The sequence below is a fragment of the Melozone crissalis genome, unplaced genomic scaffold (assembly GCF_028551555.1).
Source record: "Melozone crissalis strain CALT ecotype California unplaced genomic scaffold, PUWL_Pcris_2 ptg000032l_1, whole genome shotgun sequence".
Classification (NCBI taxonomy): Eukaryota; Metazoa; Chordata; class Aves; order Passeriformes; family Passerellidae; genus Melozone; species Melozone crissalis.
Window position 1 is genome coordinate 1040766 of NW_026535810.1, and position 19878 is coordinate 1060643.

Sequence of the window (19878 nt, forward strand, 5' to 3'; positions counted from 1 at the left end):
GTGGCGGCGGCGGCGTTATTATCGCGAGAGTTGCGGGCGGGTCTCGCGAGAGTTGGCGGTGCCCCCGGACGGCGCCGCTCCGGTTCGGGCAGAGCGCGGGGGCCGGGCCGGGGGCGGCGGCGGCTCCGGGGCCCCTTCGGCCGGGGATCCTCCGCGCCCAGGCCCCGCCACCGCCGCTGAGGCCGCGGGCAGCGCTCCGGGCCCGGGCCCCGCCTTCCCGGGGCGCCCCCGCGGCCGCGCTGCCCGCCGGGCCTGGGCCCCTCGGATGAGGCGGTGAGGCCGCGGCGCTTCCCCCTCCCCTCCCGGCACCTTCCCCCCTCCCCTCCCCGTCCCTCCCGCCTCCTCCGGGGCCTCGCGCCCCGCTCCCCATGTAGGAGGGAGCCCCGGGGCCGGCGTGGATGGTGCGAGGGGCGGGCGCGGAGGGAGTTTGAAGTTCGGGGCTTGCGCGGAGTCCCCCCCTCGCCGTTCCCGAGCGCAGCGGGGGAGGAATGCCAAATCCGGAGAGACATGGGGGCAAGAAGGACGGCGGCGGGGGGGCCTCGCAGCCGGGCAGCGGGAGCTCCAACAGCAAGGAGAGGCACCGGGCGGGCTCCAGGCACAAGAGGCACAAGTCCAGGCACTCCAAGGAGTCCCCGCTGGCGGCCCAGGAAGCGGCGGCGCCCCTGGGAGCGGTGATCAAGCCGCTGGTGGAGTACGATGACATCAGCTCGGACTCGGACACCTTCTCGGACGATGTGGCCCTCAAGCTGGACAGGAGGGACAACGAGGAGAGGAGGGCGGAGAGGAGCGAGAGGGCCCAGAAGCACCGGCACCACCAGCACAAGCGGCTCCGCGAGCTGATGAAGAGCAAACAGGCGGAGAAGGACAGGAAGCTGGAAAAGAGCCTGGATGCTTCCAGCAGGTCCGCCAAGGAGAGGATCTCGGGATCCTCCAAGAGGCTCCTGGAGAGCGACGAGCACCCCAAGGCTCTCTCCTCGTCCAAGAGCAGCACCAAGGAATCGCGCTCGGCCAAGGCGCACAAGGAAAAATCCAGGAAGGAGCGGGAGCTCAAATCCAGCCACAAAGAGCGCAGCAAAAGCCATCGCAAAAGGGACGCTCCCAAAAGTTACAAAACCATCGACAGCCCCAAGAGGAAATCCAGGAGCCCTCACAGGAAATGGTCGGACAGCCCCAAACTGGACGACAGCCCCTCGGGAGCCTCCTACGTGCAGGAGTACGACCTCAGCCCGCCCCGCTCGCACACCTCCAGCACCTACGATCCCTACAGGAAGAGCCCCGGCGGCTCCTCACGCCGCCAGTCCCTCAGCCCACCCTATAAGGAACCCGTGGCTTACCAGAACGCCCGCTCGCCCAGCCCCTACAGCCGGCGGCAGCGATCCGTGAGCCCCTACGGCCGGAGGCGCTCGTCCAGCTACGAGCGGGGCAGCGGCTCCTACAGCGGGAGATCCCCGAGCCCCTACGGCCGCCGCCGCTCCAGCAGCCCCTTCGCCTCCAAGCGCTCCGTGAGCCGGAGCCCCATCGCCAGGTGCGTGTGCTGCGAGCTGGGAGGATGTTTAGGGGGGTTTGGAGTGGTGGGATAAAGGGGGAGTGGGTTTAGGTGGGATATATCCATGTTTGCTCTGGGATTAATTCCAGCCACCTCTGGAGTGACTCCTGCATATGAGGCTGGCTGAGCAGGATTTAAGGTGCTTACCTGGTGGGGAGTTCAGCCATGGGGAATGTTTTCACCTGGTTCTCACTAAATTAGGAAAAAATTCTTCCCTGTGAGGGTGCTGAGAGCCTGGCTCAGTTGTGGATGCTCCATCCCTGGAGTTGTCCAAGGTTGGGAAGTTCAGCCATGGGGAATGTTTTCACCTGGTTCTGACTAAAATTAGGAAAAAATTCTTCTCTGTGAGGGTGCTGAGGGCCTGCTGTAGTTGCCCAGGGAAGTTGTGATGCCTCGTCCCTGGAGTTGTCCAGGGTTGGGAAGTTCAGCCATGGGGAATGTTTTCACCTGGTTCTCACTAAATTAAGAAAAAATTCTTCCCTGTGAGGGTGCTGAGGGCCTGGCACAGTTATCCAAGGTTGGACAGAGCTTGGAGCAAGCTGGGATAGTGGAAGGTGTTCCCACCCATGGGATGGTGTTAAGGACCTTTCCAACCCAAACCATTCCACAATTCTGTGGTTCCTTTCCTCCCCACTGGTGCCCAGTTTGGCTCTGGACTGATCTGTGTGAAGTTCTGTGGTCGGGGCCCTGAGAATTCCCTTGGAAGTGGAGCTGACACTTTGGGAAACGCCTCAGTGTGTGGCAGGAGGCAGCGTCCATGTTGGGAGGGAGGCTGGGGCAGCTCTGGGATGAAATTCCAGCCACCTCTGGAGTGGCTCCTGCATGGGGAGGCTCCCTGAGCAGGATCTAAGGTGCTTACCTGGTGGGGAGTTCAGCCATGGGGAATGTTTTCACCTGGTTCTCACTAAATTAGGGAAAAATTCTTCCCTGTGAGGGTGCTGAGGGCCTGGCTCAGTTGTGGATGCTCCATCCCTGGAGTTATCCAAGGTTGGGAAGTTCAGCCATGGGGAATATTTTTACCTGGTTCTGACTAAAATTAAGAAAAAATTCTCTGTGAGGGTGGGGAGAGCCTGGCACAGTTGTGGATGCTCCATCCCTGGAGTTGTCCAGGGTTGGGAGGTTCAGCCATGGGGAATGTTTTCACCTTTATCTGTTTGCTGCATGTGGGAACATGATCTTGCTTTTCAGGAGGGCTCCTCTGGGGTGCATTTTGCTCTTTCTGAACTGTTTTGTCTCTTCTTTCCCCTTGGATTAGCAACAACCACGTGCAAACTCCATCTCTCAGCCTAAACTTTCTTTTCTTTTCTTCCCTTCTGAAATCTGGGCAGACTGGAAGGATGAGGAGCAACCAGCTGGATTTTGGCTTACCTCTAATTTTCTCTCTTTTCCCCTTTCTCTCTAACTTTTCTCCAGAAGGAAACAATTCTTTCAAGGTAGCTGTGTGTGTTTTATTTCAGGTGTTCATTAATCACCCTGTGACACAGCCTAACGTTGATCTTTTCTTTCCCTAGCCCTGGCTTGCATTCAGTGAGTTTCCAGCTGTCTCCATGGCTGCTGTGGAGCTTTGCTTGGAGCTCCATGGCAATTCAGATGTGACCTGGAATGCAATGGCCATAGGAATGCTGTGATGCATCCTCCAGCTCAGCACTTCCCAAAGCACCCAGGCCTGTTGGAATTTGGTTTTTGTTACCACAACCCTGAACTTGAGGAGTTCTGTCTGCCATGGAGAACTTGCTTTTGTCCTTGCTGGCATTTCTGTGTGGCTTTCTGACATAAAATCTCTGTATTCCACTGTGATTTTAGAGTGCAAATCTGCAGGCTGCTCCTCCTCTGGCCTGTTTTCTCTGTGTACACCTGGGAGCTTCTCAGGGTTAGGCCTGGATTGGTTTCTCCTCCTTCCCTTCAATCCTTTTTGCCTGTTGGTGCTGCTCTGACACATCATTTAGTGACCTTTGAAGAGTGAGTGATGCAGCTCTGAGCTGGGGCAGGGGCCAGCCCTGAGCAGGGAGAAGCAACATCAGAGGTTTCCTGAGAGTTTTAGAGTTTTCCTCCCTGCAGAACCTCTCTGTGTGAGTGGCTGGCTGCTTCTGAGGTGAGAAATCCATCAGCTGAAAGTTCCGTTTCCCTGATTTATGGCAGCAACTTGAGAGCACTTTGTGCTGCTTCCTTAAACTTTCAGAGCTGTTTTCTAAGGATGTTTTTGACTCTTGACTAAATGCAGGACCCCAAACCAGATGAGTTCCAAAGGTTACTCACTGTTTACTTACTCCTCTCTCTTTCCTGGGCAGATAACTCAGTGGCTGTGTGAGGTGTTCCATTCCCTTTGGAAAACACCTGCAGTGGCTGTAGAGGCAATTTCACCTGGTTACCATGTGTCAGGTGAAGTTTAGGTTGTCATTCTTGTGTTAGTTTTGCTTTGTGGAGCTGCCAGGCTGTGAGGTGAGACTGAAAGGGGAAACTCTGGGTCAGGTGTGACCTGGGGAGTGTTCAGGGCTCAAGTGGGGGGGCTCAGGTGTGTTCAGGAGGGGCTCAGGGCTCACCTGGGGGGGCTCAGATGTGTTCAGGAGGGGCTCAGGGCTCACCTGATGGAGCTCAGGGCTCACCTGGAGGGGCTCAGGGCTCACCTGGAGGGGCTCAGGGCACACCTGGGGGGGCTCAGGTGCTCAGGGCACACCTGGGGGGGCTCAGGGCTCACCTGGAGGGGCTCAGGGCACACCTGGGGGTGCTCAGGACACACCTGGAGGGGCTCAGGGCACACCTGGGGGTGCTCAGGACACACCTGGAGGGGCTCAGGGCACACCTGGGGGTGCTCAGGACTCACCTAGAAAGGGCTCAGGGCTCACCTAGGGTAGCTCAGGACACACCTGGAGGATCTCAGGGCTTACCTGGGGGGGGGTGTTCAGGCCTTACCTGGGGGGGGGTGCTCAGGGCTCACCTGGGGGTGCTCAGGACACACCTGGGGGGCCTCAGGACTCACCTAGGGTAGCTCAGGTGCTCAGGGCTCACCTGAGGAAGAGGATGAGCGGAGCCTTCCTCACCTTGACGTGCTGCAGATGAGTGTGAAAGGAGGCAGCTGACTTTGATCCCTTCTGTGCTTCCTGTGGAGGGGCAGGAAGAGAGAAAACCTCTTTTTTTTTTTTGTTTTTGGGAGAGAAAACCTCTTTAACTGGCACACTCAGGCAGGGAACACCTGAGCACAGCTTGTGTTCCTCAGGCTTTTCTGGGACGCTCCATTATTTCCACTGCCTGGCAATATTGGGTGGTTTTTTATTTTTAGTGTTTTCTTTCATCTCCATGTCCAAAACACATCACTAGGGAGCCGCACCCATGTGCTGTGCTGATTGGAGAAAATCCAGAGCTGTTTGCATTTCCAGGGGCTGTGGAAAACAACTCACTTCCCCACCAGGATGGTTTGGTCAGTGGGGAAAACAACAGATGTGCTTTGCCATTCTGTGTGGCAACTGCAGCTAAAACAAGGGGATGGAATTCCAGAGCCCCTCAGCTTGCTGTGTGCACATGCTGGTCAAAAATAAGAATTAAAGCTGAGAAATTGGAGCAGTCAGGCTTCCCTGGTAGTGTTTTCTGCTTTATCCTTAACTCTGTGTTGTTTAGAGCAGTTAAATATTGAAATATTTGTAGGTGATTTTGAGTGGATGATATGGAATTATGTGGATGTTAACCTTGGCCATCTCAGCATGGAAGGTTCTGGCATTCCCCTCATCCCAGTCTTCTGATTGTGTGACTTAAATAAATCTCATAGAACTTTTTAATTTGGATTTTTAGATGAAGCCATCCTTTCTTTAATTCACAGCTGTCATTGGTATCTTTTATTTCTGTTTTCCAGCAGGATGGGTTTTAATCCCAAAAAAGGAGGAAGGAATGTGAGGCTGAATTGCCCCTCATCCATCCTGGATAACCTTGACAAAACAAGCAAAGTGTGGAATGTGACACCAAGGCTTCACAAATTAAAGGAGAAAGGGGTAAAAGTTACAAAAAAATAATTCCAGAGGATGGAAATTATTTTCTTCCAGAAGCAAAACCTGCCTGTGCATCTTCTGCACTTTATTGCCTGTTTATTTTCTGAGATCTGCAGTGATAAAAGCCCCCTCAGCAGGTGCTGGGCTGGAATTTTGGGGGCTGCTGATGCTCTGAGGATGGGAGGTGAGGTTTGCTGCATGTGGAGCCTTTTTCGGGTCTCACAAAGCAGCTGTGATCACCAGCCTGGAAAAGAAGCTTGGAAACAGCAATTATTTGTGTGGTAACTGTAGGGAATTGTTGTTAGTGAAGAGAAAAAGGTGAGGGGTGAAGAGGAATGGATGGATTTGTTCCTGGAGTGTGGATGTTTGCTGCTGGAAGGTCAGGGAGTCATTCCAGCTGCTTCTGTGAGAGGTTCTGAGCATTCCAGACTTCCCCACCCTCACCTGTCCTGCTCCAGGCTGGTGTCCCTGGTGGCTATTCCTAAATCAGCACCATAAAAAAGGTAAAATTGGACTTTGGGAGATGTTTACTTTGCATCTGGCTTGATTGCTGTGCATGCAGCTGGGTTAATTCTGGTGAGGGTGAGGAGGTTCTATGGCACAGGTTCCCAGAGAAGCTCCTGCATCCCTGGCAGTGCCCAATGCCAGGCTGTGGGAGCACCCTGGGACAGTGGAAGGTGTCCCTGTCCCACTGGATGAGCTTGGAGGTTCTTCCAACCCAAACCTTTCCATAATTCCATGGATTGGAACTCTTGGGGGTTCTCATGGGGCAGGATGGAAGACAAGGAGCAGAAAAAGGAGAATTGCAGCACCTTGAATCCATCCTGCATGAATTGCAGCAGGGAATGGTAACCCCAAAACTTTGTGCTTGCAGTCAGTGACATCCTACAGGATTCCTTAGGAATGTTTTCCATAACCTGGAAGTGTTTTGGAGCTGCTGGCAAGGTGACTGCTCATGGTGCCAGACAAAAGCAGCCCAGGCTGTCAGTCCTTGAGCAGAAACCTTGGGAAAAGAGGAGGGAAACACCTGTGGGACTGCAGACCCTGCTTTTCTCTCCTTCTGGTTGTATATTTATATTTATTGCAAATTTAGAGGTAAGGACTCCCCTACAGCCCTGCTGTCAGCACCAGCCTTGGGCTTGTGCTTCCCAGTGGGAGAGAGGAATTCTGATCCCCTTCTCCTCCCACACTCACTGCCCCTCCTGCAAGCTGCTGCTGTTGGGACAGGAGTTTCCTGTTGTCTCAGTTTATTTTCCAAATGTTTATTGTCCTGGGATAATACTAATTGGTGTTGTTAATTATGTTCTGGGTATGGTTACAAGGGAGCCGGTGTCACCTGTGTTTGAACTGCTGCTGTTAAATGTGTTTTATTCCTGCTGTGGGATTGTTTTGAAGGAATTTTGTGTTTTCCAAGTAAGATGTGTCCTGAATGGAATGTTGTGTCTGTTATTCAGTGTTTGAACTCAGAATTTTTGGTTGTCCTGTTGGCATCAGAGCCCACCACAGCATTAAAGCCTCCTGCCTCACCCTGCCCAATCCTTGTTCCTCCTGGGGTGGAGGAAACAGTTCTGGCTTATCAGGAATTTGAGATAAGCACTGGAAGTACCAGTTTCCACTTCCATTTTAGTGTTTATCTGGTTTCCCATCAGTTTCCCCTCAGTGGGGAGAGCCCTGATGGTGTGAGGTGTTCCCTGCCTTGCTTCTCTCCCAGCACAGATTTTCTCTGATTATTTCTGCACACACACACCTGATTTAGAGCCCATTCTTTGTACAGGAAGACCTTGACCAATAGAGTTTAAATTCATGGGGTTTATTTTTCCTTCTTCCAAATCACATTGTGTAAATTTGAGTTCTGATAGCAGCAAAAGAACCAGAGGAGTGAAAGGAGCTTGAGGTGCCCGATTTCCTGAGGCAGCGTTCCCATGATGGCAATGGTGTTTTATCCATGGTTTCCTTTAAATTTACACATAATTCCTGTGCAATATTCCTAAATATTCTTGGAGTGTTCCAAGAGTCTCTGTTGGGTGTGTGAGCTGTGATCTCCTCTTTCCCTTGGGGTTGTCCAGCTTTGATCCTTCTCTGACGGTGGGTCTGGCACAGGAAGGGTGGGTGCTGATGGTATAAAACTGCTCCTGATTGACTCAAAAACTCCTTCCAGGAGCTCCAGCAGCTCCTAACCAGAGAGGAGCTTCTCCTGACCTGCTCAGAGAGGTGTTGTGTCCTCTCTGAGCTGACCAACAAAACATTCAGCTGTTGGTGAGCAGCTCAGAGGGTGAAAGGAGCTTGAAGTGCCCAAATTCCTGAGGCAGCATTTCCATGAGGGCAGTGGTGTTTTATCCACGATTCCTTTAAAGTTGCACATAATTCCTGTGAAATATTCCTGAATAATCTTGGAATGTTCCAAGAGTCTCCTGTTGGGTGTGTGAGCTGTGATCTCCTCTTTCTCTTAGGGCTTGACAGTGGGTCTGGCACAGGGAGGTATAAAATGGTATAATATGGGTGCTGATGGTATAAAACTGCTCCTGATTGACTCAAAAACTCCTTCCAGGAGCTCTAGCTGCTCCTGATTGACTCAAAAACTCCTTCCAGTGGCTTCAGCCTCTCCTGACAGGTGTTGTGTCCTCTCTGAGCTGACCAGCAGCACACTCAGCTGTTGGTGAGCAGCTCAGAGGGTGAGAGAAGCTCCGTTTTCCTTTCTCTCCGCAGGAAATCGGTGAAGTCGCGGAGCCGCAGCCCTGGCTACTCCAGGCACTCATCTCACAGCAAGAAGCAGAGGTCTGGCTCCCGCAGTCGCCATTCCAGCATCTCCCCCAGCAGGCTCCCACTCAACTCCAGCCTGGGAGCAGAGCTCAGCAGGAAGAAGAAGGAGAGAGCGGCAGCTGCAGCAGCTGCGGCCAAGGTGGACGGCAAGGATGCAAAAGGCTCCCCTGTTTTCCTGGCTAGGAAGGAGAACAGCTTGGCTGAGCTGAAGGAGGCTGGGACAGAGGCTAAAAAGGTCACCAAAACTGTTAAATGTGAGAAAGCTCCTGACACAGACTCGGTTCATTCGCTGTACACCAACGCAGAGCCCAAAGCCCCTGCGGAGACACCGACGAAATCCAAGGCAGAGGAGAACTCGGAGAGGAAACACCCGGTTCCACCGAGGGATTCCAAACCCACGGGAACAAAGGACACGAAGCCCGTAGCAGTGGCAGAGGACCTGGTATCTCCAAAGGAGACAGAAACAGCAGAGAAGGAGATTCCACCTCCCCTCCCTGCCATCAAATCCCCTCCTCCCCCTCTGCCCACCACCACCCCTCCGCCTCCCACGCCGCCGCTGCCGCCGCTGCCTCCGTCGCCCGCTGTCCCTCCTCTTCCTCCGGTGACTCCTGTGCAGGCCCCTCCTCCTCCAGCCCCAACGTCTTTGCCATCTTCTTCCCACCCAAGGACGTCTACTTTATCCTCTCAGGTGAACTCCCAGTCCTCTGTGCAGGTGGCTCCAAAAACCCAGGTGTCTGTGACGGCTGCTATCCCACACCTGAAAACTTCCACCCTGCCTCCGCTTCCGCTCCCCCCTATTTTAGTTGGGGAAGATGACTTGGATAGGTAAGGTCACACCAGAGCATCCCCTTTAGAATTTAACAGAATTTAACAGCAAAGCCTTACATAAAAAAGGTTTTTGGGGTTTTTATTTTTTTGGGTTGGTTTTACAGTTCTGAGCGTATCCTGCAGAGTGTAACTGTGGTGTTGGTTTAAAGGAGTTATCCCAGGTTTGTGTGGAGGGTTTTGTGGTCTCCTGCAGGTTGTTGTCTTTTTATCTCTGTGGGAAACAAGAGGTTTGGCTGCTGCTTGGTAAAGGTTTCACATCACTCCTTGCTCATGGTTATTACAGGGAGCTGGGGATTTGCCTCTCTCTTGCACACTTACTTGAAAATTCCTTTTTTTATTTGTTTAATTCTTTAGAAACTTGTACTCAAGGAACAGGAAAAAGCTGAAAAATCCTTAACACATTCACAAAGCAGAGCTTTTCCTGTCCCAGATTCACAGGCCATGCCTGTGTGTAAAAACCAGCATTGGCTTAACTTGAGTGTTGTCTTAATTCTTGAGTAATTGATGCAAGCAGTTTATTGCTTGAGAAGTAGGTAGGAAAAATTGCTTTTTTGTTTGAAAAGTTTAAAAATGAGTGAAACTGCACCTGCTTTAACTTTATTTCCTGATTCTTTCTGATCCAAACATGCAGCCTTGGCTCTGTCCTGTGGTTGCAGCTCTGGCTGGGCTGGGGGTGGCTGTGGCTTCTGTGGTGAATTTATCTGAAAACCCCACTCAGGGAGTTTCTTTTGGTGAGAAGAAAGGAGCAGAATATCCAGAATGGAGTGGAAAAGGCAAAAAAAACCCCAAATAGTTGTTTTTTCTCTCCTTTTCTAGCTGTTAGTATGTTGCAGTGCCATTAATATCATCAGTGATATATTTTTTTATTTGATCTGCTTAGCCTGTAATTCCTAAAACCATCTCTATCCTCCCATCACTGAAGATGTGCTGGGATTGGGGAGTAAAGCACATTTTCAGTGACCAGTGTGCAGTCCCACAGTCCTGACCCAATACAATCACCCTGTGGTGAAGTGTTACATACTCTGAATAATTGAATTTATTCTCATGGATGATTCTGGTATTGATAAGCAGGGCAATGTTCTCACTGCCTCCAACCTAAAAGTGAGGCTGGTGTGTGTTTGTTGCCCTCGCTGTGTGATGATGTTCAGTAAATATTACTGATTTTAAAATTCTGTGCTGAGCAGGAGCTTTGAGCTTCCTGCTGATTTTCCCTCATTTCCAATCCCACAAGTTGTCTGCAAATTTCTATTTTATTTTTTCAACCACTCACACCTAAAGCTCTGTTATTTTTTACCACCCAGGTGTGACTTAGCTCTGCAAAAGTGTTTTACCCCTGACCTCAGGGCTGGGGCTCAGTAAATGCCTCTGTGTGACTTTTTCCCAATAAAAGGATGGGAAATCCCACTTGTTTTGCTGGCAGTTCCATGTGGCCCTGACTGTGCAGAATCTCACCCTTCACCAGTGACCTTCATTTTTATGAGCCAAACTCTTTGAGCTGGACTTTTGTCCTTGCTGAGCCTGGGGAATGTTCCAGCCTCGAGCCCAGTGACACATCCAGGGTTGAAAATCGAGTTTTGAAGTGCCCAAGGACAGAATTTTTTCAGGTGGAGACTCTTTAACCTCTCCAGAATTACCTTTTAGGTTTGGTTCACCAGGAAAGGAGGAATTGATACAAATTTAGTCCTGCTTTGATGCAGAGCTTGTGCAGCTTCTTGGGAACGCAGAACTCACCAGGCTGCTGAAATTCCTGCTGATTTTGGGGTGCTGTCCCTGCTGGTTTTGGGGTTCCATCCCTCCTGGTTCAGAGGAAAGGAGCTTTTGTTGTGTTCTTGGTGTTTATTCTTGGTTTTTTTTCTCTGCTTGGGCAGCTCTGGAGGCTCTGTTTGGTTTTCTCCCCCTGGTGACCAACCCAGGTGTCCTGGGGGAACTGAGCTTAGAGGAAGCAAGTGCTGGTATGCAAATAGAGAAGTGAACAGATGAAAGGCAAGAAAATGGGAATTTGTTGGTAATTGAGAAGTTGTAATTGGTAATTTGGAAGCTGGGCACTGCAGGTTCACTCTCCAGACACACCTTCACCCTTCCCATCATGGTCTTAGAAAAAAATTTGTTTTAATTCTGGACAAAAGCAGAGTTTTTTTGTGGTTTAGTGGTGAATGTGACTGTTCGTGGTTGGACTTGATCTTTTCCAGCCTTAACAATTCCCTGTGATTCCCTGTGGGTATTTGAACATGATTATTCTGCTTTTATGGATTTTGCTGTCAATGAGGGGAAGAATTTCAGCCCATCCACCTCTCCCATTTCTGGTGGTTTTTTATTTTCCTCCTTCCTCAAGAAGATTTCACAAGAGATTGTCATGCAGATTATTAGGCAGTGTCTAATAAAATAATTGGGAAAATGACCTACTTCCATCAGTTCATTTATTCTAAAGTGTTAGACCTGGTGGTTCAAACACCAAATCTGCTCCCTGCCCTAAAAACAGACCTGGGAAGGCTCTTTGGATCTCTGAATTTTTTCCTTTTTCTGGTGAAGCAGAGATTTGCATGGAGAATTTGTGACTACTCAAACCCAGGAATTCTCCTCACATGAAAGAGAAAAGCAGGTTCTGCTCCTGCCAGTCTAAACCAATTGGATAATTGGATTTTAAAAATCAACTTGCAGCATTTGGGAGTTAAAACCACATTTCAGTCCTGGCTAAAATGTTAAAAGTTTCTCATGGAGGAAGGTTTAGCTCTGTATTTATAGTGGTCCTCACCAAGTCAAGCAGTTAATTCATGGTGGTAAATGGAGAAAATAGAGGAAGTAAAGGTCAGAAATGGATGCTGGCTGATCCCCTGAGCTAACACAGGAAATTCTGAATTACTGGTACTGATTTGTGCAAATTGAGGAAATTCTAGTGCAGACCTGTGTGTTCAGTTCATGATGTGTCCACTCTGACACTTTTCTCTCCTGGTGTATTAACATTGTAAATTGAAGCTGGTTTATTTTACATTTTGACGTGCTAATTTTGACACTTAAACCTCACATTATCAACCAGAGCTGTTTTCCTGCAGTAGCTTTTTGTTTATTTGTTTGTTTGTTGAGTCTGACTTTTGTGTCGTGTTAACTTTTCGGAGTTTAGTCCAAAAGAGATTCTTCCTCCAAAACCTGTGAAGAAGGACAGAGAGCAGAGACCACGACACTTACTCACGGACCTCCCGCTCCCCCCAGAGCTCCCTGGGGGGGACCCCTCTCCTCCTGACTCCCCAGAACCAAAGGCAGCCACACCACCTCAGCAACCCTTCAAAAAGAGACCAAAGTAAGGCTGATTTCTGATTTTTTTTATTATTTTATCTTTATTTAATCTTTTTTGAGTTTTAATCCTTTTTGAGTTTCGAGTCTCCTTGACAGGTTTGAGAGGTTTTTATTGAGGGAAGTGAGAAAACAAGTTCCTATTTCTGAATTATTCTGTTTCCTGTGGGTTGTTTCACATTTTAGCCCTCAGATAAATTGCAGCTTGTCCCATTTATTTAAGAATTAATGATAGAAGTTGCTGGAGTGTTTCATGTCCAAATCTTCAGCCACATCTACCCCAAAAGCTCTTTTCTCTTTGATTTAGCCAGAGGAAACCTCTGGATGAGCATTTCTGTATAAAAACTCTTGTTGCTTGCAAAAGTTGGTTGTTCCAGATGGGAAATTTGGATTTTTCACTGGTGCTCAGAGCAGCTCTGGCTGATCCCTGGAAGTGTCCAAGGACAGGGCTTGGAGCACCCTGGGATGGTGAAAAGTGTCCCTGCCCATGACTGGATCATATTTCATGTCCCTTCCAACCCAAACCATTCCACAATTCCACATTCAAGGCATAGAGAACTTGCCCTGATCACAAATGCAATCAGTTATTGAGGGAGCAAAATGCCCTGATGTTTTATACAGAGTGTTTTAAATAAAAACCAAACATCCAGCATCCTGCAAAGTATCCCAGATATTCATTTTTCCCCTGCTGTAGTGTGATAATGCTCTCCAGGATAATTCTGGATTGGGTGTAGTTGAGATTATACACCAAAAATCCATTAAAATAAAATTTCCAATTTTGGGAGTGCAACGCCAACGTGCCTGAGCATTGCTGTTGTATTTTATGGATTAACCCAATCAAGCAGGTGTTTTTTGGTGGGATGGCACTGAGCTGGAGTCCTCCAGGATATTTCTATATTGGGTGTAGTTGGGATTATACACCAAAAACACATTAAAATGAAAATTCCAATTCTGGGAGTGTGACACCAACGTGCCTGAGCTTTGCTGTTGTATTTTATGGATTAACCCAATCAAGCAGGTGTTTTTTTGGTGGGGTGGCACTGAGCTGGAGCCCTCCAGGATAATATTTCTGGATTGGGTGTAGTTGGGATTATACACCAAAAATCCACTAAAATAAAAATTCCAATTCTGGGAATTGAACGCCAACATGCCTGAGCTTTTCTGTTGTGTTTTATGGATTAACCCAATCAAGCAGGTGGTTTTTGGTGGGGTGGCACTGAGCTGGAGCCCCCAGGTGTCTCACAGAGCTCTTCCCCCCTGCAGAATCTGTTGTCCTCGCTATGGGGAGAGGAGGCAGACAGAGAGCGACTGGGGCAAGCGCTGCGTGGACAAGTTCGACATCATCGGCATCATCGGAGAGGGCACCTACGGGCAGGTCTACAAAGCCAAGGACAAGGACACAGGTGAGCACGGCTGCAGCTAAACCCACTCTGGGTTTGTGCTCAGCTCCCTGCAGGGCTGCTCCACTGTGAGAAATTCCTGCTGGGCCAGGAGTGACTTTGCCATTGAGTGTTTTCTGAAAGGGGAAGGAGAGCAGCAGCTCTGGAATGTTGAGTTTTTAGTGCCCAGGTTCCTGCTCTGCTGGTGAGATCCTGTGCCCTGGGGTGTGGTTTGATGTCTGGGCAGATGACTGTGGTGGCCACAGGTGCCAGCTGAACCCCTGCTTTTTAAATTGTCAGATTTTATTGGGAAATTCTAGTGTAAACTTCTGTTCCTCCTTTGTGATGGAGCAATGTTGGATTTTCTGACCCAGAGATGGAGCAACTGAGAGGTGTTTTAAAAACTTTTATTCTATTTTCAGTCACATGTTATGATTCACACCATCACAATCAGAAGCCAAATATTTCTTAATTACAGTATAGCAGAAGTGTATTACAGTATAGTAGAGGTGGATTACAATGTAGGAGTAGTGGTGGATTACAATGTAGGAGTAGAAGTGGATTACAGTCCAGGAGTAGAAGTGGATTACAGTCCAGGAGTAGAAGTGGATTACAGTCCAGGAGTAGAAGTGGATTACAATCCAGGAGTAGAGGTGTATTACAATCCAGTAGTAGAAATGCATTACAACCTAGTAGTAGAAGTGTATTACAATATAGTATAAGTGTTTCTTGGCTTATCAGTTTTTGCCGCACCATACTGCAAATACCTTAAAGCAAATCATCTAAAATTACTCTTTGTGGCTCCTACTGCAGTGCATCTTTCATAGTTCTGTTTCTCCAAAGTGTCTAGAGTTATTTATAAGGCTCTACAAATCCATTTCTCTAGGAGAAGCTCAAGTGTCAGGTGAGAGCTCCTAGCAGAGCCATTGAACTAAAATGAGCAGGGAGGTCTCTTGGTGGGCATTTTCCCTGCTTGGAGCTGCTCCCAGCTCCCTTGGGGGTGCAGGTGAGCAGGCTGTGCCCCTCCTGGCCTGCAGGTGAGCTGGTGGCTCTGAAGAAGGTGCGCCTGGACAATGAGAAGGAAGGATTCCCCATCACGGCCATCCGCGAGATCAAAATCCTGCGGCAGCTCATCCACCGCAGCGTGGTCAACATGAAGGAGATCGTCACAGACAAACAAGATGCACTGGATTTCAAGAAGGACAAAGGTACAGCTGGCTGCTGGAGTGGTTTCTGTTCACCACAGATGTGATGCAGCTCCTTGGTTTGGTGTTAGCTCGGCTCTGGGGTGGGTTTGTTTCTTTGTGTTCCTCCCGCGGGTCCAGCGAGGTTGGATCTGGCTCTGGCCTCGCCTCAAAGGACAGGTTCCAGTTGGAGGGAGTTGATTGAATTCCTGCAGAGTCACAGGAGAGCAGCCTTTAAAAAAAAGCCTTTTAACACTGATTAGTGGCAACAAACTTAGTAATAGTGTGAAAAGTTCTTTGTCCTTAGTCACTGTGGAAAAAGAGTTTTAGCATCCCACTGGTTCTTGTTTGGGACCTTCTCTTCCAGGAGAGAGAAGGGAACAACCAAAACACGAGTTCAAACCATGCATGGTAATCCTTCAACAAACTCTTGTAAGAAAATAACCAAAGCATGAAGGTAAATGTGGCCAGAACTTCAGAGGAATTTATTTTCAGTGTTGTTTAATTTCAGATCTCAGCTTGGTGGGGCTGCTTTGTTATTTTGGGGCATTTTTACCCCTTGAGGGAAAAGGACACCCAGTAAGTCCAAAACAGCAAAGGACTGTTAAAGAAAATAACAACTTTAGCAGAATTATGCACAACAAAGACTCTTTTAATCTCCTTTCATTCCTCCTCTTTTTTGTGTCTCTCCTTTTGTTTTCACTCATTTCTGTGTTTATTTTCCCAGGTGCCTTTTACCTTGTGTTTGAGTACATGGACCATGACCTAATGGGGCTGCTAGAATCTGGCTTGGTACATTTCTCAGAGGACCATATCAAGTCTTTCATGAAACAGTTAATGGAGGGTCTGGATTACTGTCACAAAAAGAATTTCCTTCATCGAGACATCAAGTGCTCCAACATCTTACTGAACAACAGGTACAAGGATCTTGTCCATAATTACAACCAAATGTCTCAATATCCACCTAAAAAATTCTCAGGGATATTGGCCTGTTTGTGGGAAGGGTTTGTGATGCAGATGACACTGAATTATTGGTTTTGGGGGTTTTCTTAACTTTGTATTTCTTTGAAGTGGAGAGTTAAGCCCGGCATATCCAGTAGTAATTCCTGTGGCTTTCTGAGGCTTTTCTGCTGCATTGAGGGGTTTCCTCACCTTTAACTGAGGTTTAAGTAGGAGTTGTGTTCTGATGGGTCCCTGACAGCTCAGTGCATTCCATAATTCCGTGTTTTAACTGTGATTTAAACCAGGGACTGGTTTTTTTGTCTTTCAGTGGGCAGATCAAACTTGCAGATTTTGGGCTCGCCCGACTCTACAGCTCGGAGGAGAGGTGAGGAAAGGGAAAGGGTTTATCTGGGTGGGATGAGCTTCTTCCTTCTCAATTATCCACACAATCCCTCACTTGGAAGTCCTGAGAAATCATTTTTAGTGGTAGCATCCAGCTCCAGCTGTTGGACAGATACACTCCTGGCTGGTGTTAATAACTTTTCATTAGAAGAACAGCTCAGAAGGAGCCAGAACTTCTGCTCTGCTTGTTTTGACCTACCCTGGAGTGAGTTTTGCTCCAAGCTCAGTCACCATTCAGTGCTGGCAGCCTGCTGAGGGTCAGGGATTTTCAGTCTTGGGTACCTACAACAAGTCCTGATTGCTGTAAAATCCATGGTACCTCCTCAGCTGTTTTTAACTCAGAAGTGCAGACACTTGAAACCCCCCTGCTGCCACCAACAGGTGTCAGTGCAGCTGGGAAGTAAAATCAAGCAGTTTTCAGGTTTTTGTGACTCTTGGGATGAGTTTTATTTGTGTTTTTTTTTTTTGCTTTGCAGCCGTCCCTACACCAACAAAGTCATCACGTTGTGGTACCGACCCCCAGAACTGCTGCTCGGGGAGGAGCGTTACACCCCTGCCATTGATGTGTGGAGCTGTGGGTGAGTTCCTGCTGCCTCCCCTGCCTCTGCTGCCAGCTGCTGAGCACTCCCAGGGCAGCTGCTCCTTCATTTGGGCCAGTTCCCACATCTGGATCTGCCCCATCCATGCAGGGTGTTAGGAGGAGACAGGAATATTTCACAGTACTGGGCTGTCGTTGTTAAAACCACTTAGGAAAAACTCATAGAATGAGGTTTTCCTCAATGGGTTTGAAATGAGAAAGTGAAAATTCTGTTCTTTACCCTATTTAAAACCCATGGCAGCTGCTCCTTCATTTGTACCAGTTCCCACAGCTGGATCTGCCCCATCCATGGATGAGACAGGAATATTTCACAGTGCTGTGAGGGACAGGGTTGTGTCCCCTTATTAAAACCACTTAGTGAAAACTCCTAGAATGAGGTTTTCCTCATTGGGTTTGAAATGAGAAGGGTAAAAAACTGAATTTTCACTGTTTAAAATCCATGGCAGCTTCTCCTTGATTTGTGCCAGTTCCCACAGCTGGATCTGCCCCATCCATGCAGGGTGTTAGGAGGAGACAGGAATATTTCACAGTGAGGGACAGGGTTGTGTCCCCTGATTAAAACCACTTAGGAAAAACTCCTAGAATGAGATTTTCCTTGGGTTTGAAATGAGAAAGGGGTAAAAAAATGAATTTTCACTATTTGAAACCCATGGCATTTGATTTGTTCCATTTCCCACAGCTGGATCTGCCCCATCCATGAGATGAGACAGGAATATTTCACAGTGCTGTGAGGGACAGGGTTGTACCCCCTGATTAAAACCACTTAGTAAAAACTCCTGGAATGAGGCTTTCCTTGGCTTTGAAATGAGAAAGTGAAAATTCTGTCCTTAACTCTATTTAAAAATGATACTGATATACCCTTGAGATCAACAGGGGTGACAGTGACACATTTGCCCTGTGCTGCTCACTCCTTCATTGTGTTTTTTTAGAGAATTTTTCTCTAAACTCTTTAAATTGCAGTTTGCCACTATTTTTTTTTTTCAGCTAAAACATTTTAAGTAGATATTTCAGGTTTCAGGAGGTTTCAGAAAGCCTGGGGAACAAGACTCTGGGCAGTTCAGCCACAAAGGTGGAACAATTTTCCAAAGGATTCAGTAGCAAAGACTGGAGGATTCACCAACAGAACCAAGGCTGGATTCCCCACAGTGTGCACTTCCCACTGGGATGTTCCCAGCTAAACTTCAGCAGGGTTTATAACACAAAGACAGCTTGGGAAAACTAATAATTTATTATAATTACTGGCTGTGAGGCCCAGTTGCTGCTCAGGTCCCATTCCAGCATCCCCCCAGCTTCTTCTGGCACTGATTCCTGACTGAAGGAGAGATGCTGAGGGCTGCAGGAGTCAGAGATGCTCCCTCTGTCCTCTGTGTGCACCAGTCCATCTCCTCTGCTTGCCCTGATAGCTTGGACCAGCAGAGAGAAATTGAAAATCCAAACAAAAGCTGAACCTGGAGGAAATGAGAGCTCTGGGCTCTTTACTCTTGTTACTCCTTTCCTGCAAAGAGTTAACGTGTCAGGGGCTTCCTGCAGGAGCAGCCACTTGCAGGAGGTGATTCCCAGGGTTGGGCACTCTGCACACACAGGTCACTTTGTCACTACAAGAGAAAACTAATAATTAATTATAATTGCTGACTGTGAGGCCCAGTTGCTGCTCAGGTCCCATTCCAGCATCCCTCCATCTTCTTCTGGCACTGATTCCTGGTGGCTGAAGGAGAGATGCTGAGGGCTGCAGGAGTCAGAGGTGCTCCCTGTGTCCTCTGTGTGCACAAATCCATCTCCTCTGCTTGCCCTGATAGCTTGGACCAGCAGAGGGAAGTTGAAAATCCAAACAAAAGCTGAACCTGGAGGAGATGAGAGCTCCGTGCTCTTTTCTCTTGTCACACTGACACCTCCTCCTTTCCTGCAAAGAGTTAACGTGCCAGGGGCTTCCTGCAGGAGCAGCCACTTGCAGGAGGTGATTCCCAGGAGCCCAGGGCTGGGCACTCTGTACACACAGGTCACTTTGTCACTACAAGCCCTGATGCAAATCCCTCTCCTCAGGCAAGGCACAAGCGCTGCCGTGTTCAGCCGCTCGTCCCCAGGGTTTGCTGTCGTGACCTCTTGCTTTTCCTCCTTCCAGCTGTATCCTCGGGGAACTGTTTACAAAGAAGCCTATTTTTCAAGCCAATCTGGAACTGGCTCAGCTTGAATTAATCAGGTAAAGCTTTGCACACTCATGTCTGAGAGGGGAGGTGCTGCTCGTGCACACAGGCAGTGAGTTAGAGGAGCTCTTGTTCTCTAACCTGCCTGGAAAACAGAGCCAGGAATAAAAAATGGGAATAATCAGGTGTCCACACCTACATCAGGTGTGTGGTTGCTGATTTATGTAGCCTCAGTAAACCTTGCTGTTTGCTGAGTGTAAAAATCACCAACCTGAATTAATTCTCACACTGAAAGTTTTAATCGTGAAATGGTTTGGGGTGGAAGGGACCTTAAATCCCACCCAGTGCCACCCCTGCCATGGCAGGGACACCTTCCCCTGTCCCAGGGTGCTCCAAGCCCTGTCCAGCCTGGCCTTGGACACCTCCAGGGGTATCAAGTCCCCAGCTTCTCTGGACAACCTCTTCCACAGCCTCACCATTGTAAAAATACTAAAATTTAGTGAGTTTGGGAGGTTTAAAGTAAGAAACATTAAGCTTTTAAATTTTGTAGTAAGAAAAATAAATTGTCCATGTTTTGAATTGTTTATAAACTCAAGCTCAACATTTTCCTCTTCATGACACCTCCTTTTCCAACAACTCATCTAAGCTTTGCCCAGCTCTGGGTTCTTCCTGCAGCAGGTTGCTTAGAAAGGTGTTTTCCCTGGGGTTGGTGGCTCTGAACCTCAAGTGCTGTGTCCGGTTCCGACCACCCAATTTAGGAGTGGCTGGAGAGTGTCCAGAGGTGTCTGGAGCACAAACCCTGTGAGGAACCCCTGAGGGAGCTGGGGGTGCTC

General features: G+C 48.7%; 1 protein-coding gene across 3 annotated transcripts in view; it reads left to right on the forward strand.

The window, feature by feature from the left end:
• The first annotated feature begins 336 nt into the window (after positions 1–336).
• The window catches only part of CDK12 (cyclin dependent kinase 12), a 29684-nt gene continuing 10142 nt past the window's right edge, over positions 337–19878 (forward strand). For all 3 annotated transcript variants that reach the window (XM_054281437.1, XM_054281438.1, XM_054281441.1), the window contains exons 1-9: positions 337–1525; positions 8230–9108; positions 12230–12406; positions 13663–13802; positions 14816–14986; positions 15690–15879; positions 16233–16289; positions 16783–16884; positions 19024–19101. In XM_054281437.1, coding sequence (XP_054137412.1) covers positions 489–1525; positions 8230–9108; positions 12230–12406; positions 13663–13802; positions 14816–14986; positions 15690–15879; positions 16233–16289; positions 16783–16884; positions 19024–19101 — 2831 coding nt within the window. In that variant the 5' untranslated portion in view covers positions 337–488. The remainder of the gene's footprint in view (positions 1526–8229; positions 9109–12229; positions 12407–13662; positions 13803–14815; positions 14987–15689; positions 15880–16232; positions 16290–16782; positions 16885–19023; positions 19102–19878) is intronic.